General features: G+C 46.3%; 1 protein-coding gene across 4 annotated transcripts in view; it reads left to right on the forward strand.

Annotated features, from left to right (window-relative positions):
• CLUH (CLUH binding protein of NUMT mRNA) overlaps positions 1-24,879 on the forward strand; it is a 398,416-nt gene that overhangs the window by 101,557 nt on the left and 271,980 nt on the right. For 2 of the 4 annotated variants that reach the window (XM_085649928.1, XM_085649929.1), the window contains exons 1-2: positions 11,042-13,849; positions 23,581-23,759. In XM_085649928.1, coding sequence (XP_085506054.1) covers positions 13,054-13,849; positions 23,581-23,759 — 975 coding nt within the window. In that variant the 5' untranslated portion in view covers positions 11,042-13,053. Of the gene's footprint in view, positions 1-11,041; positions 13,850-23,580; positions 23,760-24,879 lie in introns of those variants that run through there. The other 2 variants (XM_085649931.1, XM_085649930.1) reach the window with 1 other exon arrangement.

The following is a 24,879-nucleotide window of genomic DNA, read 5'->3' on the forward strand; positions in this document are numbered from 1 at the left end:
AACGATGGATTTAGGCCCAGATCTCTGTACCGGGGTGAATGTATGCCATTGTTCTGCATTCTATCCATCAATAGTTCTTTTTGCAAAGTTTGTGACTTGGGTCACTATATCACAAAAATACGAAGCCATCAATCAGAATACTGTTCCTGGTTCCTCTAACCCTAAGTAAGGGTGCTCCTCGAAAATTCTAACCTTAGTTGGCGTGTTCCCTAAAAAGGATGAAGGCTTTCACCCACTGGAGTGGAATGCTTCATCAGTGGGCCATTTCTCCCCGTGGTTCGACAACATTGTGGGTTGCCAATGCCCCTGTGTCAGTGTCCCCATGTAGGTGTTTTGGTGTCCGTTCTACTTTGTCACGGTACCCATACCTGCATCCTCATGCCAGTGCTGGTGCACCTGTTGCATTGTACCAGTGACCGCATTGATGCCCTGTGTCAGTTTCCTAGTCTCCGTATGGGTTTTCCTTAGTTTTTTTTTTTGTTTTGTTTTTTTTGTCCCCATCTGCCATACAAGTTTCAATATGCAATCTTGCTGGTGTACACACATTGCGCTGCCTCAGTTACTAGAACTGGTTGGAGCAGTAATGGAACGTAAGGCTCACCCCTCAGCAACAATGTTTTCAACCAACAGTGATCACTAATTTATAACCATACAGGCAATTGCCAAAATCACATCACGGCGCTAAACTTAGTACCGTGAGACAAGAAGCCCCCAGAATGAGGATAATGGCATAATCATTGGACCTGGGGGGAAAAAAAAACCCAGGTATTCAATGAGACCAAATCAGGAGATGCCAGAAAGATCTTGTATCTGGATTACCAGATCTAGCCAGTTCCAACTGAGAAACCATCAGAGCAGAGGCATACCAGTCGTTAATAGAAGGAGATGAAGGGTCTTTCCATTTCATACATATTTCCCTCCTTGCTAGCAAAATGGTATAAAAAAAAATAAGCTTTTTTGCCAAGGAGGGAACCCCTTGGTAGCAACCAAAAATTACTGATGTTAAATCCAAGGTAATGTTGACTCCAAGAGATAGTGAAAGGGTCTTACTGATAGCTTCCCAGAATTGGGCCAAATGCGGGCACTCAAAAAACATATGAATGTCAGTAGCAGCCACCAGACCACACTTCGCACAGGCCACACTACTCCCCTTAGTAAATTTAGATAGACGAAGGGGTGAGTAGTATGCTCGATGAATCGTGAAAAGATGATTCCTGCGTAACCATGCAGGTTTAACAATATCCCACATCATCATACAAGATGAATTCCAAAGATGTTGCAAGTCGGAATTGATGACATGTAGGGACCAAAGGTCGTCTGGGAGTGAAAAAATTCCATCCATTTCCTCTAAGATTAAATTGTACCATAATGAAATTTCCTTCTTGGCAGGTGGCTTATCTAGTAAAAGCATTATAAGATGACTATATACACCCAAGGGAAATTTAAAACTATATGGTGGTTGAACGGAATATTCCCGAGCCCAGCTTAACATTTGAAGATACTTAAGCCTAGAGAAGTGTGGGCCAATCTTTGTACAGATCCCCGTCAACAAATAGGTTACCCCACTCCTCCAGGCCAGCCTCTCTCATAGGTATAGCTAATGCATCCCCCAACCATGATGGCCCATCAGGTAGGTCCCACAGCGGTGTCCTGCTTCCATAGTACCCCACTTTAATTACTTTAGACATCTGAGCCCATATTCTTGCCATACCCTTTAACATTTTCAGTTTAATTTTTTTGAAGAACTTTGGGTTTCCCAAACTTAAAAAGGAACCCTGACTTACTTACACCTTCCACATCCAATAAATTTGAATAAAGAGACCACACTCCATGCCCCACTGGCCTCTTTAGCAGGATCCTGGCATGTGATAGCTGGAAAGCCCAGGCATAAGCCTGGAGATCAGGTGCAGCAAGCCCTCCTTTTTCCCTACGCCTCCTGATTTTTTTCGAGGAGATTCTTGGAAGATGTTTATTCCAAATAAAGGTACTGATATCAGACTGCAATTTCCTAATAGAGGTGGGATCAAATTATAAAGGTATCGTATTAAATAAAAAAGTAACCTTAGGCAGAATAGACATTTTAACCAGGCTGATCCTACCCAATAAAAAAAGTGGAAGATGGGCCCAGGTCTGGAACAACTTACGACACTCCTTTGCAACCCTTGTAAAATTAATAGTAGTAGTCAGATCAAGATCAGCTACAATATCCAGACCTAAATATCTCATACGATTTGCCGGCCGGGTTTCAGAAACAAAGGTGCTTTGGTCAATATTCAAGGTCATCATCTCAGTTTTTAAAGTATTAATTTCGTATCCAGAGACCATCCCAAATTCTGAAGCCAGCTCGAATATTACTGGGAGAGCCTCATGGGGATCGGAGGTAAATATAAGAATATCGTCGGCGTAAAGGGCCACCTTTCTCTCCCAGCCCCCGCACGCAAATGCCTTGATAACACTATCCCTCAAGATCTGTGCAAAAGGTTCAGCATATAAGTCGAACAAGAAAGAGCGGGGAGAGAGGGCAGCCCTGTCTGGTACCCCTCGAGATGTCAAATGGGTCAGAGAGTATACCATTAACCAAGACTCGAGCACTAGGGTTACGATAAAGAAGACTAATCGCCCGACGAAATATAGCCCCCACGCCAAATTTTGCCAGGGCCTCCGACAGGTACAACCAATTAACTGTGTCGAAGGCCTTGGTGGCGTCCAGCGTGAGAACCGCCAAGGGTAAAGACCTCAAACATGCCATGTCAATTGACCCAAACAAGTCATACGTCAATTCAAAGAGCTGTCGTCCCTTAATAAATCCCTTCTGGTCAGTATGTAGGATGGAGGGAGCAACCAAGGACAATCTCTTTGCAAGAATGGAGGCAAAGATCTTATAGTCTCCATTCAGTACAGAGATTGGTCTATAAGAACCACAGGCAGTTAGGGACTTCCCTGATTTCAAGATTACGGTTATGGATGCGTTATCCCATGATGTTGGTGGTCGAACTCCGTTCATCAAGATCTGATTAAACAATACAGCCAGGAAGGGGGCAAGTTCCTGCTCCAATGATTTATATATTTCAGCAGGCAGCCCATCAGGCCCAGACGCCTTGCCTTTCCTGGCATCCTGGATGGCTTCCCTTACCTCCTCTTCCGAGATTTTACTATCTAACGTTCCTGACTGATCAACTGAAAGTTTTGGTAGATCTACTTTCCCAAGCCAATCATTGATCTTAATAAAATCCACATTCTTATCTTCGTGATAGATGTCTTGATAGTAATCTCTGAATGCTGCTCTAATGTCTGCATCAGAGGAGAGAGGAACATTATTGACATGGATCTGGCTAATGTTGTTACGAGCCTGATCAGTTTTTACTTTCCATGCCTATAATTTACCAGCACATTCTCCATACTGAAAGTGTGCGATTTTACTGGTCTCCCATCTTTCCTGAAGCCGCCGATTAAGGATCGAGGTCAGTTCACCCCTTAGGCTCAATAATTTAGCCTGTATAGGTGTTAAGACATCATCTGTGGAATCCAAGTTGTCATCGATTTCAACCTGCGTTTTAATCAGATTTCCCTCAACTAAGGCAATAGCCTCTCTGTATTCCCTCCGTCTGTATGAGATCTTAGCTGTGATGAGACCCCTCAGGAAGGCTTTAAGTGCGTCCCAAACCACACCAGATTCTGCAGAACCCACATTCACCTCTAAGAAAGATCCCACTTCAGTTTTTAAAAAAGTAACATCTTCTGGGTGAGAGAGCAAAGAACGGTCAAAAGACCAAGTCCTTACTATATCAGAGGTATGTACCATAAGTTCCAAAAAAAGAGCAGAATGGTCAGATAAATGTAACGGGAGATAGTGAATGTCCTTAACTGCATCGGATAAACTATGGCTAATTAATATAAAATCTATCCTAGATTGATGGTTATATTTATGATTTCTAAAGGACACCCCCTGTTGCTGCCCAGCCCTTAATCTCCAGATGTCGACATATCGGAGAACATGGCGGCAGACGGCTGATCTGCCGCGGCGCTCCGCGAATTAGGCTCCCGTTTCCCCTTCCGACTTATTGATGGCGGACGCTAGCTTTGTTTTCTAGGTCCTTACCTCTGTTTTTTCCTGTCCCTTCGATTTCTGGTGGCAGGTTGGATTTGTGTGGATTACCTGGGTACTGGGTTCTTGGTTCTCTTGGCGCTGGCTGCAGACCTGCGGGCTGTTCGTACGGCGCAGGTCCTCTTTCCCTTTCCGCTTGGGTCTGTTTTTTCTCTCCATGTTTTGCGGGCTCAATGGTGGCGGTGGCGGTAGCGGCGTTCAGGCTGGAGACGCTTTTGGAGTTCCTCGAGGTGTGGCTGGAGCTCCGGTTTGCCTTAATTGTTCTGTCTCCATCAGTTCACCGATTCGGTGGTTCTGGTTCTCAGCCGCCCTGGAGCTGCGGCGAGGTAGGAAGGCGCGCAGTTTGGTGCGTGCTGTCGGAGTCGGAGACGCCCTTACCCACCATCTGGGAAAACCCGTCCAGGCTATAGCTATAGCCGAAAATACAGAGACTGCCATTACGAAGACAGACAGTTACAGTCACAGTGGACATAGCGGACACAACAACACTAAGGCACGAAACTCGTTCCCGGAATTACCTCATTGTGGGGTTCTAGAGGATCTAGAAGGTTTGCACCAATACCGACATTGTAAAGTACCCAAAGGTAAGGGGAGAGGTGGTAAATCCGCTCGAGGACGAGGTAAGGAACAAGCTAAAGTGCCTATAAGGGCTTCTGCTACTGGACATAATCCATTTGTTGTAGATATTTCATCCCAAACAGATAAATCAGATAAAAGAACTTCCTCCTATTTATCTAAGGAAGTGAAGTCTAAGGTTGCCAGAGGGAAAGCACTACGTAATATCGTCGGGGCTGAGTCTGCATCTAAAATTACTCCATCTCTTCGGACATACTTTAAAGTCGTCCCCCAGGTCTTGCGCCTTGTGGAATCTAAGGCAATGGCTACTTTAGAGGATTCAGTCCAACTGATTTCCCCTTCTTTAACTCCGTCTGTTATAATCCCTCCTCCTTTGGCTGCCATACCTGTCCTTACACCCCTTTCAGATCCTGGGATGACTGCATTAGCTGGTTCGGTTGCTTCTGTAGATTCAGTTCCTTTCCCATGCCCGATTATACCCAAGATTGGAGTTTCTTCTGGGGTTGAGGTAGGAGGGGGGTTAATACATACTAGTTCTGATGTGAGGATTGATCTAGCAGAGGCAAGCGAGGGTGGCCCAGGCTACTCTGATGCCTATGTTCATGATTGCATCACGCAGGATGCAGGGGTGGCTAGTATTATGGAATCATCAGGCGACCAAACTATGGTAGTGTCTATTCCTGTTCCTATACCTCCCATTCCATCTTGCGAAGAGGCATCTTCGGGAAATATCTCGTCAGTTACTTTACTAGCGATGCTTACTGCCTTGTCTCAAGACATAAAAAGAGGGTTCGAACAATCTTCAGGTATGCAGAAGAAGATTCGTGACTACTGCCAGTCATTGGATAATAAGATCGATGGGCTGTCAACAAGGACAGAAGTCCTGGAGGGAAAATTAACTATAATGTCAGAACATCTAGACAAGGTAGAGGAGGACATTACCAAACTTAAAAGAGACGACCAGGTCCTGTTAGATAGGATGGAGGTATTAGAAAACAGTGCAAGAAGATGTAATATTCGCATTCTCAATGTTCCAGAGGGATCTGAAGGTGGGGATGTTAAGCAATTTGTTGTTCGCCTGTTGAAGGAAGGATTGTGTTTGGAACATTCCCTGGATCAACTATCAACTGATATTCAGAGGGTCCATAGGGAACCCTTTAGACAGAATCCACAAAGGCAAAAACCACGCAAAATTCTTGTTAATTTTCTTACTTACACTATCAAAGAGCAGATTTTGAATGCAGCTCTCAAACAGAAGTCCTTACCTGGTAAGGGCTTTACCTTCCTCATCAGGTCTGATCTATCTAGGGTTACACTGGAGAGGCAATGGGAGTTTGGAAGGCGGTTGGAGGCTTTTAAGAAGTTGGGCGCTTCCGCTCAATTAGTGTTCCCAGCCTTTCTGAGGGTTATGTACAATAATAAGATGGTTAACATTAGAACAGTCCAAGCTGCTGATGAATTTCTTTCGAATATAGGCAGCAAGTCATCAGATAATAGCACTTAATTTTTCTTTTTTGGAGTTTAGGTTTTATGATCACATACAGCTATTATAACACATTAAAATCTATTATTCTATTAAAAAAAAAAAAAAAAAGGGAGGAATAATAGTGAGGGATAATTTCTCTTTCGTTGGGTAATGCGGTACTATTTTCTACCTTTATACTGTTTAGTTGTTGGGTCTTGAGTGGGGGAATAACGGGAGCCTGAGGTTGGGGTGCCATTACTGGACTTGATCCGGTTAGGTACATCGTGGGTTCTCTATGGGGGTGTGAGGGTGGGGTGGGGTGGGGTACACGGGCAAATTAAAAAAAATTCCTCATCGGTCATTTTGTTGTATTTTTTTCTAGTTGATTTCTTTATCTTGCTGCGAGTCTCTTTTCCTTGTGGAGGTGGGTCAATCTATGATTGGTTTTGTTATAAAGACAGGCCTGGCAGTGTTTTGGTTTAGTGGAGATGGCTAGTTTAAAAATTGTCTTGGAACATTAACGGGCTCCGAGCCAAACCTAGGGCTAAGATATTGATGCAATATCTCCGGGATTCCGATGCCCAGGTCATCATTCTTCAGGAGACACACTTGATACAGTCTGAAATCGATACCCTGGTAAAAGGGAATAAATGGATTGATTTTATATTATCGACATCTCAGTCTATGACCTCCCGTGGTGTGTCCTTGATCTTTAAAAAGCAGCTTAGAGCCAGGGTATTAGATTTTAAAGCTGACCCTGCGGGAAGATAGGTTATTGCCTCTATGATAATTTTGGGTGCTTCATTTACTGTGGTTGGATACTATGGTCCTAATGTGGATGACCCTACATCTTTGGAAGTGATTTTCTCTCATCTTTTGTCCTTCCCGGAGCCAGTTATATTAGCTGGAGATTTTAACATCGTTCTAGATCCAGTCCTGGATAAATCTCATAATAGTAGATCCCGTGTCCCCTCTAAATCAAGATCTTTTCTGTTGAATGAAATGAAACAATACGGATATGTCGACATCTGGGTTTTCCTTAGTATCCCACATGATTTCATTGTTTGCCTAAGGGCTGCATTTCAAAATGGGTGGGTATTTGGCAGGGGAAGTACACGAGGGAGAAAGCTTGATAACCCATGCACTCAGAGTGCTTATGCAAAAAAGATTGTTTCCTAAAAGTGAATAGTAGAACAATAGGAGTCAGTTAATCCGAGAGATGATAAAGAGGCTGTGCTTTAGAGGAAGGACAAACACAAGTTGGACAAGTTGGGACAGGGACAGCCATTCAATAAGAAGCAAACAAATTGCAGTGACAATTGAGACAATCCGCGGCAAGCAATGGGTGAGCTGTTGAGCCCCTGTGAGTTTTTGGTAAGTCTACAGTGGCTCTTTTAAAATCGGATGACTTGCGTTATTTGGTAGGCTAACCATGAAAAATAAGTGTCCATAGAGCAACTTATTGAGAGGGTTTAGCTACTGAATCACTCGAGTGTAACTGTTCCAATGATTGAATGCTAGACAAGTCGGCAGCGTTAGCTGTAGATAAAGTGCAAAAGTGGTTGGAATCAGCCTGTCTCAGTCACTAGAAGACAGTGGAATACAGGGGAAATCCTCAGATCTGAAGAGTTGCCCTCGCACACCCGTTAAGGTGTCATGCTTCACCATTGGGCGTTATGCTTCTCGTGGGGGTGGCGCTGCAGTCCCCCACGGCCCCTGCTAGAGGGCTCTTTGATGAAGATCTTTTTAGAGGAACGCCGCAGGGGTGAGTGTGGGTATGTGGTGCAAGTGGATTAAAAATACAGTGACTGTACCCAAGGTAGAGTTTATTCTGGGGTCCGTTCAGTATAGTTAAAAACAGGAAAAAGGGGTGTTAAACAGTAAAAAATGTATTTTCTTCAAATCTGAGGATTTCCCCTGTATTCCACAGTCTTCCAGTGATTGAGACAGACTGATTCCAACCACTTTTGCACGTTATCTACACGTTATGCTGCTGACTTGGCTCGCATTCAATCATAGGAACAGTTACCCTCTAGTGATTCAGACGTCTTACTTGGGGAGTACGGGTACTGGACCTCTTTTTCTTAACTTCCCGTCCCTCTCTTTGTGTATTGAAAGGGTCTTGCTACTCGCAGGAGCTCAAATCTGTTCATTTGAACTACGAGGTCTGTGTGCAAATAGCTCCCTTCACCTCAAAAAATATATATACTCCCCTGCACAAAATTGGAAAATTGAAAAAACGTGTCTGCCTACCAGAATATTTGTGCTTTAAAATGAAGGTAGTATTAGCGGCAGAGAGATGGAATGTCTACCGTAAATTCTCAGGAATTATTTGGAGTCCTTTAAAAATATGCTATGGCATAAGCGACTAAAAACCCATGCTCCCTCTCATATTTGTTATTGCGCTAGTTTCTTATCTACATCAACCCTTCAGTGTTCTTTTACTTCTTTCAAAAGGCTTTAAATTCAGCAGCTCCTATTGTAGCGATCTGGCATCCAGGAGTGTCAGTGGTGTCCTGTATATAGAGTTCCAGCACTCTGGTTGCTCATTAGAACTCTTAGGTGAAGCCGCAGCGGAACACCAAGGAATGAACTGACCGGCAGCTGCTGATGCTGCTTTTGGAGATAAATGTTACATTCACAATGGCAGACTTTTTGTACCATCACATGGATGAGGAAGAACATTTGAAAATGTGTAATTAAATATGCCCTACTTCTGATTTTCTGTAGCACTAAAATAATTAATTTGAGTGAGAAAATTAAACTTGTCATGTTAATTTACTACTGCAGTGTCCCCCTTCTGCAGCTCCTATTCTAGCAAAATGGTGTTGTGGTATGCATAACGTGTCGGGAATATAGAATGTTAGCTTTCTAGCTGTTCATTAGACTTCTCTGTTGAAGCTAAAGAAAACCACTGAGAAATCAACTGCCAGACTGCTGCTGCTGTTGGAAGGTCATGATTGCTCAGCATGTCAGACTTTTTTTCTTACATTGTTGAGGAAGATATTTTGGAGTTTACACAAGTCATTTTAGCTTCTGAACCACGAAGCATATCTTCCTTGACGAAAACATAAGAGGAAAAGAGATGGCTCATCAAATCTAGCATAGGATCACTTGTTTAAAATAAAGATCACCACAATTATTTTAATTACTATGGCTCCACCATTATGATTTATAACTAAAAACTGTGGCACCCTTTCTATATGCTATTTTTTCTGGCCCTTACAACCGGTCATTAAATACAATGAATTGCAATAGAACACAAATGACTGAATCTGATAACAAAATACCCAGCAACTTTGTTTGCTTCATGAAACCCTCCACTAAATAGTAGCACTGTAATAGACACATTTGTGAATTTCACCGTAAATGTTAAGGGTCTGATTTACAACAGCAGTGTTGTATATGGTCTCAGAGAGGAAGCCTCTATAGAACTGAATCGAAATCCAGTTATTCCCTGCAGTGACATTGTGATACTAAATTTCCCTTTGTTCCTCTGCCTTGACTGAGTCGCCAGAGACACGAGTTTGGTGCCCTAATGATGGATGGCAGTCTCACTGCCTTCTTCCACCTCTCCGGACTCTCCAGGCCCACGGGATGTGGGAGAACATGGGCAGAGCTGTGCCATCCATCTCTCCTTTCAGTGCGGGCCCCTGCAGACTCGCCATGTCAGGAGAACACATCCCATGCCAACAAGTGGTTCTCACAGAGTTGCTGTTAACATGTCACCAGTTCACTGCTCCCAGTTTGAGAGAGAGTGTGGATTTGGACAGTGAGGGGATGGAATGGCACTGAGGGTGAGGGTGGCGATGGTGGGTGGCAGAAGGACATGTATAAATGTCAGTTTGGGCAGTAGGGGTTATGGATGGCAATTGGGAAGAGAGGAGGACATATTTCGAGGGTGGGTGGCAGGAAGCCATGTATTTTTATTTGATATTTGAATTTTGGCGGGGGTTTTCTTTCAACATTTGGAGGGCAGGCCACGTTATAAATGACTCTCCCATGACTCCTCTTCCCCAGCGTATGTCCTGGAAGCAGGGACGGATGAGTTGGAGTGCCATATTCAGCCAAAAATTCTAGATGACAAAAATATGAATATGGGGTGTTTTGTCATCTCTGTTTATCACTGTTGTGATATCACCCAGAGGAACTACTAGCTTCCCCTTTGTTCTGGAGCCTCTACTGGGTCCCCAGAGACCCGAGCATGAGGACAGAATGGTAGGTGTCTGTCTCACCCACCTCTCCCATGTCCACAGACCCAAAGGAGATGGGAGAATACAGGTGCACTGTGCATGTGCCAACCTTTCTCCCCTCCCTTATCAGCGCAAATCTCTAGAGACCCCTTCTGGGGTTGAGGTAACAAGCGGCTGTCACGGAGCAGCTGTCAGTACGGTGCCAGCTCTCCACTCTTAGTGTGAGCTCTCCGCTTTAGACTGGGAAGGTACCTCCCTCGAGGATGGGTAGAGTTGAGTGGCAGGAGGCCACGTATCCCCCTCCCCCTTTATGCATATCAACAGGTCACCCCATTACTCCTGTGCCCTGGCACTCACTCGGGACCCCATAGTGAATAACATCCGCATTATTCACAATTCCCCATCTGTAATTCTGTATGTTATCTCACGGGTAGGGCACTCCCAGGTACTCAATGACTGGGCTGGATTAGGGCCTTCAGATTTGCTTCAGACCCTCTAACTCCATCCCGGTCAATAACTACCTGTGAATCCCTCACCCTTTCTCTTAAGTAAAACCAGCATTTCAGTGATGCATACACTATGGTACCTCATGCAGCATTATGAATATTCCCCACATAGCACATTTTTGATAGATGACCATACAGGAAGTGTTTCACGGATTAGTTGCAAATTGAAGAAATTGTTTGAGATTTTTTTACCAGCACTTTACAGGTCTTTAATGTTAATTTGAATTATGAACGCGTTCAGAATTTAAAGAAGTGTCAACAGGAAGTAAGCTTTGATCTTAAAATAATATCTTGGCCTGACAGTCCTACCTGCTGCCAGTTGCATTTAGTGGTGAGCAAGCATTAACATGGTGGTGCTGGGCCCTGCATCCCTTCGTGGTTGCGTCTCTGGGCCTTCTCCAGTAGATGTGCCCCTTGAATCTAGGTCGTTGAAGGCTCGGTTGTGGGTGCTATGTTCACTGTGCCACAGGGCTCAAGCTATTCCTCCCTTGTGAAGAAGCCCAAGTAGCGTGAAACTGGTTTGGAGGTTTGTTTGTGTGTTTTTAGTTGGGAGGGGACCTAGCCTGACAGATCAGCCTAGACTGTTCCTGAGAACAGAGACGGGTGTGCATATGACAGGTCGCTGTCTAGAGTGACATAATGCTGGAAAAACAATGGCCTACCACTTGTTTCCAAGTGATCACCAGGAGCTGAGATTGATTCAAGCATTCCTTTCATCGTTTTGTTGTTTGTTTTATTTTGTGCAGTGTTCGGAAGCAGTGGGTTTCTTGCTTGTTTTGTCTTGGCAAGTTGGCCTTCCACTACCAGTGTGATGCCATCACCCGTGAAACAGGACAGGTAGCCAATTAAGTTGAGAACCAGGAACCACATTTATGGAGGCGAGACCGAGACTATGAAGAGAAGGGGGATCTCGGGTGGGATTAGTGTTCTCTTCAGTGGATACTGTCCTTCCTCTGTGGTGTTCGATGGCTTTTAGGGGCCAGGATGAGCTCGGTGTAATTTGGTCACCTCATTACGTGGTATGTTATCATTCATTTCTAGAGCGAGAGAATGTCATGCTTCTTGGTGATTTGGGGAACTACAAACTTGTATAAGTTATTAGCCATGGTGGGAATCCTCCATTGAAGGTTTTGTCCATGATGGAGTGTCTTACAAGATCGACAAGTTAAAGATGAGCGGAATGTTCTCAGCATACACGTGAAATCGTACCCTGCAGTTTCTCCTTTACCAACAGCCTTCTCTGTGCTTGCAGCAAAGGTGCTCTCGAAGCCTACGACGCGTGTGTCGCGCTGCGGTGATTTCCCAAGATGTGGGTAGAAATGTTTGAAATAATCATACCTACTGGCTGCTGCTCAGGGTGCATTCCATTCCATCTTTTTTGCTCTTCGTGCCGTTACTGACCTGCAGCCATTGTATTCAATCAGTCCTGGCGCTTCTTCAGAAGGAGAAGTGAAGGTCGAGCTGCTGTGTCATGTGCCATCCGTCGGTGCCCCCGCGCCTCGCCAGACCGGTTCCAGCCTCGGTGGGCCTTGTAGCTGTGCTGCCCCTTGAGCTTCTTTGGCACAGAGATGGGGGCCACCGCCCAAGAACAATGCAACCAATTGCTCCTATAGGAAGCCTGCTTGGGGGCTGGTATAAAGCCCGTGGCCGGCAGCTGGCCTCATGACAGGGTAGCTCGGTGGTCGGTGCCCACAGTTATTCCTGCTGGTGTCTGACTCTCGGGGGTGGAGGAGGGGGGGGCGGTGGCGGGAATGCCGGGGTTCAGAGCGCGCCTCAGCCTCACACTCGTCAGTATGCACGGCCGCCTCTGCATGCCATAGAAACGGGCTTGCTTTGTGCTCCTGTGCGGGCCTCCGTCCGTGGGGTGGAATGCAGCAGTCCCCTCCCCTGCAGCCCTGGCGGGGGCGACTGGGGCCCTTCTATTTATAGCACCACTTTCCAAATAGTACCTATCGCAGCATCACTTCTGTTCCGCACCGAGAGCCCTCCGATAGCGCCTCTCATGAGGCGGTGGGCGCTCGGAGGTCCCGTGAATGACGCTCTTCCGGTGGGTCTGTGCTGTGCGTGTTCGGAGTTCAGCCTCTGTGTGTGGATCCGAGGACGGAGGACCGCCGATTCCTCCGCCGTCTCTGCAGCCCCTTGATTCCCCGTGATGCGGGGCCTGTGTGGTGTAACACCATCAAAAGTCTGCGGCGAACTTAAGACACCATGGGGAACAATTGTTGCTGCCGCCGTTGTTTCAACAGGATCTTCGGACACAGTGACCCAGGTGGAGAGAAGACGCCACTGCTGCCGAAAGGGGCTCCAGCCCGTCACTCGGCACTCGTCCTTGTGTCCCAGGACAGGCCGGCCTGTAGCCCATCGCCGTCCACGCCCACACCGAGTAAGGCACCCTGCTGCCCTGTGTCCACAGATGAGAACCGAGAGCATGCCGAGAAGGCCGGCCTCAGTGACACCCTTCCACCGGCCCTCAAGGGCTGGGCGGGTGACCTTGAGGCAGGGTGTCGGGTGGAAATAGCATTCTGGCCCCGGTCACCGTACACAGAGCCCTTGAAACCTGAAGAGCCTGGCATGGCCTTCCAGACATTCTGTCCGGAAGAACCCACGACAGCAGATGACCAAGCTGCAGCCGGCTGTGGCGCTCCCTCATTTAAAGAGGAGTACAGTCACGGGACGCTGGCTGGTGCCACCGGTGCCACTGTACAGACTGCGCGTGGGAGCCCTCTGGTCTTCGGAGGTGGGGGCAGCATAAAAGCTGTTGGCTCACTCCTCCTTGGAGCACCCGAAGGACTTCCAGGTGCCCTTAGCATGGACAGCAAGACGCAGACCGCTGCAGGGAGCAGGCCTGGCGGGCCTGGCAGTCCGGGGACAGTGTGCCACGAGAGAGCGGTGGGCACGGAGACATCCTTACCTGGAGGAGATGGCATGACATTGAACACTCCTGGACTGGGCACACGACTATCTGAGGAGAGTCCGGATCAGAAGGGCAGTTCCTCTCGCCCAGGTCTTCTAGTACTTACCTTTGGCTTTTACTCCTCTAAGCTGCGGGTGCTGTCCCCGCAGCGCTTTAGTGTTGGCTGTATGGATGCAACAATATAGGCCAGATTAAGGGGTCCTTTTACATTGATTGAGCTGCCCGCATCTCGCTTTGGTGGTTGAGTTCAGTCTTTGTACCACAGTCTTTAAATAGCGTCTGTTCTGTTCATTGGGTCTGGCGCCAACAAACAGCAGCATGCACACCAGAGCACCTTTCTGGCGGTAAATGGCTCGGCAGCTTAGAGGTATTTCCCATGACGAAATATATTGCTTGCAACCCAGTCACTACTGTGAATCTTGTTAACTATCAAAGACCGATAGGAAACGCCAGGTAGCCCAGCATCATTGTTGCACAACTACAAAACGGTCTTGTTCCCTTGAAAGCAAAAAAAAAACAGTTCACATTAAGTGATGTTGCCACAGTAGTAAACGCCAATTGTACGTATGGGGAAGGCATTAAAAAGCGAGTAAGGTGGTGCCTGCAAACTGCAGTGTGCCGCTGAGGTTACCAGGTCTATTCCGTTCAGTTCACACAGCTTTATTCGATCTTTGTAAACAGACCATAAAACCACAACAGTACATATAACATTTCCGCACCAATAAATATATATGGAGTTAAAATAAGTATTAAACAAATTTGCTGTGGACCAAATAAATCATTAAAAACATTTTAAACAAGTCTATTCATATACGCTTAGTCCAGTGTTCCATTATTGAGTTTTCTTTTTAGCAAACCATTGATTTGAAGGAGTTGTGCACTTTGCTTTATTTGGTCTAGTTTGACTGATACACTTATAGCAGTGGTTTAAAAAGAAAGGTTAGTGGAATGGATACAGGTTTTCCAACGTGCAAGGAGTGTTCTGGCAACTATCAATATGATGTGTTAGTCCTAGAGAGATGCAGGTACTTAATTGCAGTAAAACATGTATACGGTTACAGCAAAGAGGCAAAGGAAGGAATGGGCAAGTAATGTGCATTATATTGTTTACTACAGTGGATCATTCCAAGGAGGGAAAGGATTAGATGGCCATTAGTATTCCAACATGCAAAGAGCGATTTCTGCTAGGAGGAGTCAGTGATTGAATGTACATTGACACTCTACTACTTTCCCACCTCAGCTGTGCATTCCTCAGCAGTGCGGGTAAATACGGAGTGGGCATGAAAGGGTTAACACTTGCATGAAGAAAGCATTCTTCCACCCTGCCCATATTCAGTCACATGTATTGTATTTGCATTTATATAGCGCTTTCTACCCCTGACGAGGCGTCAAAACGCTTTTTCGGCGAGTAGCATGCTACTATAGAACACACAAAGGATTAGTATTGAATTAGTATAGTGAAATATGAAAGTTATTTGAGTGGTGGATAGGTTAGTCAGTTATTTGGATTCAGAAGGATAGCAGAAGGAAAAAGGTTTACATTTATATATTGCTTGTTACCCCTGATGGGGTGTTGAAGCGATTTTTTTGGTGAGTAGCATGCTACTCTGGAACCCATAAAGGATCAGTGGTGAATTAGTATAGTGCAATATGAAAGTAATTTGAGTGGTGGATATTAGTCCGTTATTTGGATTGAGAAGGATAGAGGAGGGATAGAAGAGGGAAAAAGGTTTGCAATTATATAGCACTTGATGTTTACTTGTGCAGAAGTAAAGCACAACTCTGCCAGGGGGATGCAGGAGTGCGAGAACTCTCCTAAAAATACAGAATGTCATAGTAAATAAAAGACCGCCGATCACATGCAGTGTGCCCCCCACCCGCCTTCTTCATGATGTATACACCGTAGTAGCATCTGTACTGCGCCTAGACACGCGGGGCCAAGCGCTTTCCTGCCTTGCATAGCGCCTAAAGTTCAGACACATACCTGGGAAGTTCTTCGGCTAATGCTTGACCTTTAGACAGAACAAGTCGCAAACATCGAGCCAATCTCGCTCACTGTTTCCGACTTGTTCTGTTTAAAGTTAATGCATTAACTCGGAGGAATTCCGTGTTGAATACTTGAACTTTAGCCTTTTACACGCAAAAACAGTTGAATGGTCCCTGGTTTCATGCCCCGTTGCTTTTTCATCTCGAGGTACGCCTTTGCTTAATCGTTACTATTTTACCTTGCGTCTTTATTGGGCGGGCTGTTTGACATGAGTTATTTCAAGACACCTTGCAGCTACCATTGTAAGTGTCTATTAACTTTTCATGTGAGACCGGCCCTGTGAGAAAGTGCCATCTTTCTTGCATGGTATGCCCCCACTTTTTGCTGAATGTACTTTGACTGGACTCCTGCCAATCAGGTGCCCAGGGCCTATGTTCCTTCCCTAAACACACAAAACCCAAATTGGCAAACCCTGGCCACATGTCAGCCCCTGGTAAATGGTACCCTAGGTACCACAGGGCCTTGTGACCAGGGAAGGCCTCAAAGGGCTGCAGCACTCATTGTGCCACCCTTAGAGGCCCTATACCCTTACACACACTGCCCTTGCAGACTGGGTGTCTGGGTGCAAGACTAAACAAATAGTCGACATGGCACACATCCATGTGTGCCATGCCCATCACCTACACTGCCATGACATATATCAGCCACCCCTCTAGCTGGGTGCCCTATGCCAATGGTGTGGGCACAGGAGCAGGAGCCCTGTGCCCCTACAGTACCCAGGTCCATTCCTAGGCACTGTAAGTGCAGTGCTGCCATTTAAGAGTACATGGTGCTGAGAGCTCGTCAAACACGAACTCCACAGCACCATAATGGCAACACTGAAGACTGAAGTTTGGTATCAAACTTCTCAGCACATTAAATCCACACTGATGCCAGTGTGGGATTTAATGTACCAAGCACCCCAATGGCATCTTAGAGATGCCCCCTAAAACCTAACCTACAATCCACGTCTGTTCTGAGGCTGCCTAGGCTGCCACACAGCAGACATGTTGCTGGACCCCTGGGTAGGAGAGCCCCTGCTCTCCTGGGCCTGCAGCAATGCACATCCTGGGCGAGGTGCTAAATCTCCTCCCCCAGGATGGGCAGGGGGAAGCTTCAAAGGCATGCCGCTTATGTGTTCTTCCCCAGGCCACTGCAACCCCCTCACTCTGGCGGGAAGCTTGGCCGGAAACCCCAAATAAGGACAGGGGATGTGCCAGCCTGCCAACCCCACCCATCAGGTGAAGCACATCTCCGGGCTCTCGCCATCTTGAAGATGGGAAGCCCTACCTATCAGGACTAGGCTACTGCCCCCCTCCCACAGGAGAGTGGCAGGATAGGAGGTGTACCCACCCCAGGACAGGGAACCATTGGTCCCTGCCCTTCACCTACCTGTAACGCCTCTAAATCTAGTATTTAGGGGCACCCTGAACCTTCCTTCCCCAGATTCCAGATTCCAAAATCCGAAGAAGAGTTAGAAGAAACAAGACCTGCCCTGCAGCTGCTAAGAAGAGGAAGACACAAACTGCTTTGGCCCCAGCCCTGCCGGCCTGTCGACCCTCGAACCTGCTCCTGCTCAAACCCGGCATCTCTTGTGGCCAGCAACCTCACAAACCCCGGAGGACCTGGCTACCTTTTGACTCTAAGTTCCTGGGACTCCCATGAGTAGAGGCTCTATTCAAAATCTACTTCCAATCCCTGGCAGCAGCCCGGAACCGCGAACCCAGCACACTCTGCACCAGCCAAGCCTGGCCTGTGCCGGAGTGAACAAAGACCACGAGGACGACCCCACGGCGACTGTGACCCCGAGTCCGGCACCCAAGGACCTCCCTCGACACTCCTGAAGAAGCCTGCAGCCTCAGAACAAGGTGCCCCCCCAACCGCGATCAACAGAGGGTAAGATTTCCCGACATCAAAAGGCGCCCACTGCGGCCAATCCCGGGGTACCGACCTATCCTCCAACTACCCAACTTACCTCTCGAAGTGGTGGTGGCACCTTAAGAATCCTCGTCCCCGAGCTTGCAGTCTTTTTCTAAACCGGAGATTTCCCATTGAATCAATTGAGCCCCCGAAGGCTTAAAAGCACCCTGCACCCAGACGCCCGAGTGGCCCTGGCAGTGCAACCTCTACACCTATCTACTTCCCCACTTGCCCTGAGTAAGTACCAGGAGCCCAGCTCCCACAGCCGCGTGGCCTGCTAGTCCGCAGCCACCAACCAAGGCCCCCCTATCCCTCATAGGATAACATTGGGCCTAACTCTCTCTGCACCCGGCCGCCCTAGTGCCACTGGGTGTGAACCAACTGTACCTACCTGACCCTGGGGGACCCCTGAGTCTATGCCCAGAACCTCAACTCTGCCAGTCGAGTACTTACCTTTAAACCGATAACTCAATTTTCTTCATAGGGTAACATTGACTGGCTTTTTCCTGAAATTTCTTCTAAGTGTGAACTTTTCAAAACTAAAAATATTCACCAAAAATCAGCCGAGTAACGAAAACTAAAATACTCACCTGCTCTTAGGTGAGCTCCCAGTGCTGGATCTTGGTGCCCAGCACTGACTCTGAAAACTACTTACAACTGTACTTACCAGTAACCCAATTTTTCTTCCATAGGAAATCATTAACTGTTTTTCTGTGAAATTTCTTCCAAGTGTCAATTTCTGCAATCTTTAAATATTCTTTAAAAATCGTATAATATCTGAAAACGTAATTACTTACCTGTTTTGGATAAAGGTCCCAGTACTGAGTCTAGGCACCCAGTACTGGATTACTAAAGTAACGAGAACATACTATACCTGTAACTTGAATTTTCTGCCATAGGGAATCATTGACTGTTTTCTATGAAATATTTTCTAAGTGTCAACTTTTAAAATAGCAAAATATTGTCTAAAAATCATCACAGTAATTAAGTCGACTTTTATCACTTGATTCCAAGTACTGACCCAGGACTGAATCTAGGATCCAGTCCTGGAATTCCAAAAGTAATCCTAAAAGTAATCTGTGGCAAATAACATGAAACTTCCTTTGAACTCAATGCATTATTGTGTTTAAAATAGTGTTGCCTATTGCAACCACTTGTAACTGTTTACAAAAGTCAATTGCATATTGCAAAAGTATTTATATAAAGCATCTCATTCTGAGAAAGTATATTTTAAATCCAATTGTTGGTTCTAAAATAAAACAAGCATATATTTTTTATATAAACCATTGGCCTAGAGTTCAGTTATTGAGTGTGTGGAACTATTTGCTGACTGAGTGTGTACAACAAATACTTTACACTGTCCTCTGATACTGCCTTACTGCTCGACCAAGCTACCACTTTAGAGAGTAAGGTTATATCTAACTTTAGCCTCTGCCAAGCCTCTGGGGACTGTGAACTCTGTACACCCTGTACTTATTTGGGAACATTATATACAGAGCCACTTTTTCTCACAGGCCCCACGCTGTCTCGGTATTAACCCTTGCTTACGGTCAAAGTTTCTGAAATACTTTAACTCACGATTTCTTCGGCCACTTCTACTGGCGCTCTTGCATATCCTCACCCCTTCCAGTGTACACAAGTTCTAGCGTTATTCCTGAGCCTCCTTTCATCTCTGCCACCTGGTTCTAGTAGGCTCCTGTGCCGTGCCAGTCGATCTCTGAACAGCATAAGTGCATGCCCAGATATTTGTGCATTCCTCGGACCTATCCATCACTTACTAATTTATGCAAACTCCATTTGTTCATGCCTGTATTTTATGCTTCAGCTCCTTCAAGCCACAATCATTGGCTTTGCTCAGTGCCCGTTAATGTCTGCCTTCTCACTACTTCCTACTACTTTTGTGCTTGGCAAGCAGTATCCATAAATCTGCTAGTTGAGTACACTACCTCTTGAAGGATGAACTCCATCTTGACAGCAAGAAGTTCTATGTTTAACCAGAGCTAAACATTTTCTTCAGCAAATCGAGAAAGCCCTTTCTGGGGTTGCTAGTGGAGGTGGTGGCTTCGGGTGTAGGGAGATGTGGTTTTGACCAGGCTTACAATTGGAGGTGATGGTTTGAGCTAGGGAGAGGCGGGTGTCCGTACTTGCAAGTGGAGGTGATGGTTTAAGCTAGGGAGAGGGGGTGTTCAGAGTTGAAAGTGGAGGTGATGGTTTGAGGTAGCAGGTGTCCAGACTTTCAAGTGGAGGTCATATTTTGAGCAAAGTAGAGGAGGTGTTTAGACTTGCAAGTGGAGGTGATGGTTTGAGCCAAGTAGAGGAGGTATCCAGATCTGCAAGTGGAGTTGATGGTTTGAGCCAAGTAGAGGGGGGTGTCCAGACCTGCAGGTGGTGGTGATAGATTGAGTTAGATGAGGTGTCCAGACTTGCAAGTGGAGGTGATGGTTTGAGCTAGGTAGAGGAGGTGGCCAGGCAAGCAGGTGGATGTGATGTTTTGTGTTAGGTAGAGGGGGTATCCAAGCTAGCAAGTGGATGTGATGGTTTGAGTTAGGTAGAGGAGGGTGTCCACACTTCAAGTGGAGGTGATGTTTTGAGATAAGTAGAGGAGGCGGCCAGACTAGCAAGTGTAATGATATTTTGAACCAAGTAGAGGAGGTAGCTCGTCTAGCAAGTGGAGGGGATGGTTTGAGTTGGGCAGAGTGGGTGTGCAGACTTGCAAGTGGAGGTGATGGTTTGAACTAGGGAGAGTGGTTGTTCAGACTTGCAAGTGGAGGTGAGGGATTGCGCTAGGCAGAGGAGGTGTGCAGACCTGCAAGTGGAGGTGATGGTTTGGGCTAGGCAGAGGGGGGGGGGGGTGCAGACCTGCAAGTGGAGGTGATGGTTTGAGCTAGGCAGAGGAGGTGTGCAGATCTGCAAGTGGAGGTGATGGTTCGAGCTAGGCAAAGGAGGTGTGCAGACTTGCAAGTGGAGGTGATGGTTTAAGCTAGGCAGAGGGGATGTCCAAACTTTCGAATGAAGGTGATGGTTTGAGGTAGGTAGCGACGTGGAGTGGTGTCCAGACTTGCTAATGGAGGTGATGACTCTGGCTTTAGGGGAGACACTTATAACTTTTATTTATGTATTTGAGTTTTTTGTTGTGCAAGCTCAACCCAAGGACATACGAGCACTTTACAAGAATTACATAATGATTGATTAGAAGAGCTCTAACCACTGGGTACTGCTTTACAAGAATTACATGTGCATCGTTTACCTCGTTTCCAGTAGGCTCAGCGAAGAGTCATACAGTATAGGGAGAGAAAGGTCATACAAGATAGGGCAGGAAGCATGAAAACAGGGTTTGTTTACCGGGCTAAAATAAAGGGTGGGGAGGGAACATTAGTACAATTATATGGCGGTGGTTGGGTATCCAGAGGAGGGGTTGAGTTAGAATTTAGAGTGATCAATGAGTTTGTTAAACGGGGTACTTGGTAGGTCAAGCAGGATAGTTCAGGCTATTAAGAGGGGATATCCAGGCCATCGGCCCCATGAACATTAAGGTGATGAATATGTACAGGGTCTGATTTTCATTGTGCTCTGGCCACCTGGTTGATGGACTCAAGCCAGCCTGGCTGATGAGGGGTGATACCTCCCCCCCCATAAAAAACGTCCATCAATTGTTTTTTTTTTATTTATCACCCTAGGTGGGATAGGTATACCCAGACGTGGCTCCCTTGCTTGCCATGCCACTGGAGTCAAACTAGCCTGGCTGATATGGGGTGACACCCCTAAACCTGTCCCAAAATGCTTGTTTCCGGTCCAGGGTGGAGCTGGCCTGGCAGTTTGGGCTGGACTGTTTCCATAGGGAGCCTGGTCAAGACTGATTTGCCTATGGCTTGGTCCCAACTAGAATGACATGGTGAGCAAAACAATGGATTTAGGCCCAGGACTCTGTACTGGGGTGAAGGTTTGACATTGTTCAGCATTCTGCCCATCAATTGTTCCTTTTGCACCTGGTTGCCTAAAGGCAGGTTTCATATAAGTTAAACTTAGTGCAGGTGACAAGTTTAGGACTTTCTATAGGGTTATTAAGTATTAGTTCCGGAGTCCAGTGAGGGCCAATGGCAGTAGTCTAATTTTTAGCGGATGAAAATATTGAGTGATCTTGAAATAGTACATTTCGAGATGGGGAAATAACTATTTTTAACAGTGGCACCAGTTGAAGCCTCCACCTGGGTGGTGAACTGGAATACCACATGTGACTTTGAAGAGGGCAGACTTTGACTGTTTCTGTCTGACGCTCTGGGGATGTTGATGGGAATCTGTGTAGTGATTTGAAGTGTTGTGATCCATCGCAAGGGTAGAAGGAGGCAAGTAGTCGGGGCCTGAGGTGTATTTTGAATTATTTTATCCACTTGCGGGGCCAGCTGATCTGGAAGAAAACTAGAAAGACCAGATACACTGCGATTCCGTGATTGTGTCCGGCCCACTCCCCAACTGCATGGTCATTCATGAAACCCCATCATTTTGTCAATTGGACAACGCCTGGTCAGGGTAGTAAGCACTATATGCATGAAATTAAAATACAGCATAGTACAAAGTCATATTGTTACATAATCTTTATTTAGGGAGCCCTCGTTTTGTGGAATAATGCATCATCTAAAATTGGGGACCGTGCGTTTGTTTTCTTGAGATGGCACGTGTTTTCATGCCATCGGTTATAAAGGGAAATGATATGCCCAGATGCTCCCGGCGTCGGCAAAGAACACCTGAGAATGGTGTCCCTGATGCGAGAAGCTCCACAAGGCTGCTTCATGAGCACTCTTATTCAGGTGACCCAAAAAAGGTTGCAGGCCAGAATACCTGCAACCCAGGTTAGTTTTGAAAAACCAATACAAAGGAAAGTGAGTGTACTTACCTGGCAAACTAGTTTGATGGGGATCTGTTCACTTATGGTCCTGACGAAGATCACCAACCCCCAGTGGCGATTCTGGCTGAAACTTGCCGACCACCTCACCTGGTGCCAAGGATAAATAGTTCGTCCCACGGCGCCACAATCTTTTTATCCCTTGATTTTGAGAACAACATTTTCTATAAGTATAGGAGGTAATTTTAACCAAACTGCATGGATTCCACTGATATTACTTACGAAACAATCTCCCTCCAGTAGGAGGCATCACTCACCTGGGGAAGTGAGTACACAGCTGCAGAACCCGATGATGATGCCACCCAACAAAATGCACCAGCAGGGATAATACATTCTACTGGAGGCAATAGGGTTTTAGGGTTTCTGCGGCAACCCCTGATAGACACTGGCCCACTCTCTTGTGATTATATATGCATACCGTCTGAGAGCCGAGTGGACCCCCCCTAACTTTTGCTCCTATCTCCCTCTCTTTGATTAGTGAAGGACTCCGGCTTATGAAACACATTTCTATTAACAGTGCTTACGTATATATTACCTATATTGTGGTGCTGACCTCGTGTTTATTAGTGTCCTGCAGTTTGGTGTTACTGAGATTGGTGGTTTATTGCTACGCCTGTGCTTCTGTTCATGATGTCGGTAATCCGGCTGTACAGAGACCAGGCCTTGTAGTGCAGGATTAGTTGTTGAAAGCTTGGGTGTGCGGTGTAGCCTGCGTCATAGGATGTGTACGGATTTGGTGATGCTTCCATTGACATGGGAGTTGCTAGTTGTGTGTCCCAAGTAACTGCGGATTTTTAGGGTCAGTACGTATGGACTATTAAATTACGGGGTGCTAGATCCTCTGGTGACAGAAGGCACAGTGTTGTTCTTTGGTGTGATGGTTTTGCAACAAAGATAGACTGGAGCCCAGATGCCGCTGCTGTTTGGCAGTTTAATGCCACATGCGTAATTGCTGGTTGTTCTTTTTTGTGACAGACCAGTCTGCAGGCCTGACATTAATGAATGGAGATGTGGTGCATTGTGAAGACAAACAGAATGGCCAAGAGGATGGAGAGCCGGACGATGATGGCAGCGAGCAGGAGGTGATAGTCATTCAGGACACAGGCTTTACAGTCAAGATCCAGGCACCAGGCATCGAGCTGTTCTCCCTGCAGGTAAACTCTTCTCAGACACCCAATTGTTTCATTTAATCCAGATGTTGTTCCTGCTGTCTTTGACAGTCTTCAGTCTCTCTATTTGTTAAATGGAGGTTTTTTGCTTATTTCCGGTCCACAATCTATAAAATGGCTTTTGTGGTTCATAAGTAATAAAAGGCAGTTCCGTCGAACAATTGATTTATGATAACCGGCTTCAATAAGACTTTTCTGAACAGGTATGAACTGCACCACCAAGAATGTGTCGAATAAATTGTAAACCACTCCACCAACCTAAACGATGTGAAAAATGTGCTTAAAGTGTTACAAATGTGACACTATTTTTCTTGTGTGAAATTTGAAAAAGCTTGTGTAATTTTGGAATGTACCGAGTGTATTCCTTTGCTTTAAAAACGAGTTGCTGTGGCCAGAAAGTATGATTATTTACGCTAATGGAAGTCTATGGCGGGTAACCTTGCATACTCCGTGTAGTCTCTCAGTCAAGAGCAAAGGAAATACAGTTTCTCTTTTGGACTGCAGTAGTGCATGGCTGTGCATCTAGACTTTGGCAGGAGGCCTTTTGATCGTGTACCCTACAGGGGAAATAAACTGCTGCTTGATACCCGAGTTCAAGAAACTTGGGTGTCAAGAGCCAGATTCTTGGGCTAGTTGCGAAGTCTGTGGAATTTACACTTTGTTCACATCTGTAGCACTGCCAGCCCATTGACGTCACGCTGTCTGCGGCTCAGTAGGACTTACAGCCTCTGAACCTCATATCTTCAACTCTTTAGAGCTTCAAGCACCTGGGCCTCACTGTTTTTACTCCTCTGGAGCACTTCGTTTTCCTGAACCTCATGTTTCGTGCATTTCTGAGCACTTCCAACCTCTGGACCTCAGGCAATCTACACCACTGATGAACTACGAGACCCTGGAACTCACTTCCTGGTCCTGTACCTCAAGTTGTCTGCACCTCTGTGGCATTTTCAGCCTCTGTACCTCACGCTGTCCGCACTTCCAGCCTCTGGATCTCATGCTAGCTGCACCTCTGAAGCACTTCCAGCCTCTGGACCACATGTTATCTGCACCTCTGTAGCACTTCATGCCAGTGCACCTCATGTTATCTGCACCTCTGAAGCACTTC

Source organism: Triturus cristatus, chromosome 3_2 (assembly GCF_964204655.1).
Source record: "Triturus cristatus chromosome 3_2, aTriCri1.1, whole genome shotgun sequence".
NCBI lineage: Eukaryota > Metazoa > Chordata > Amphibia > Caudata > Salamandridae > Triturus > Triturus cristatus.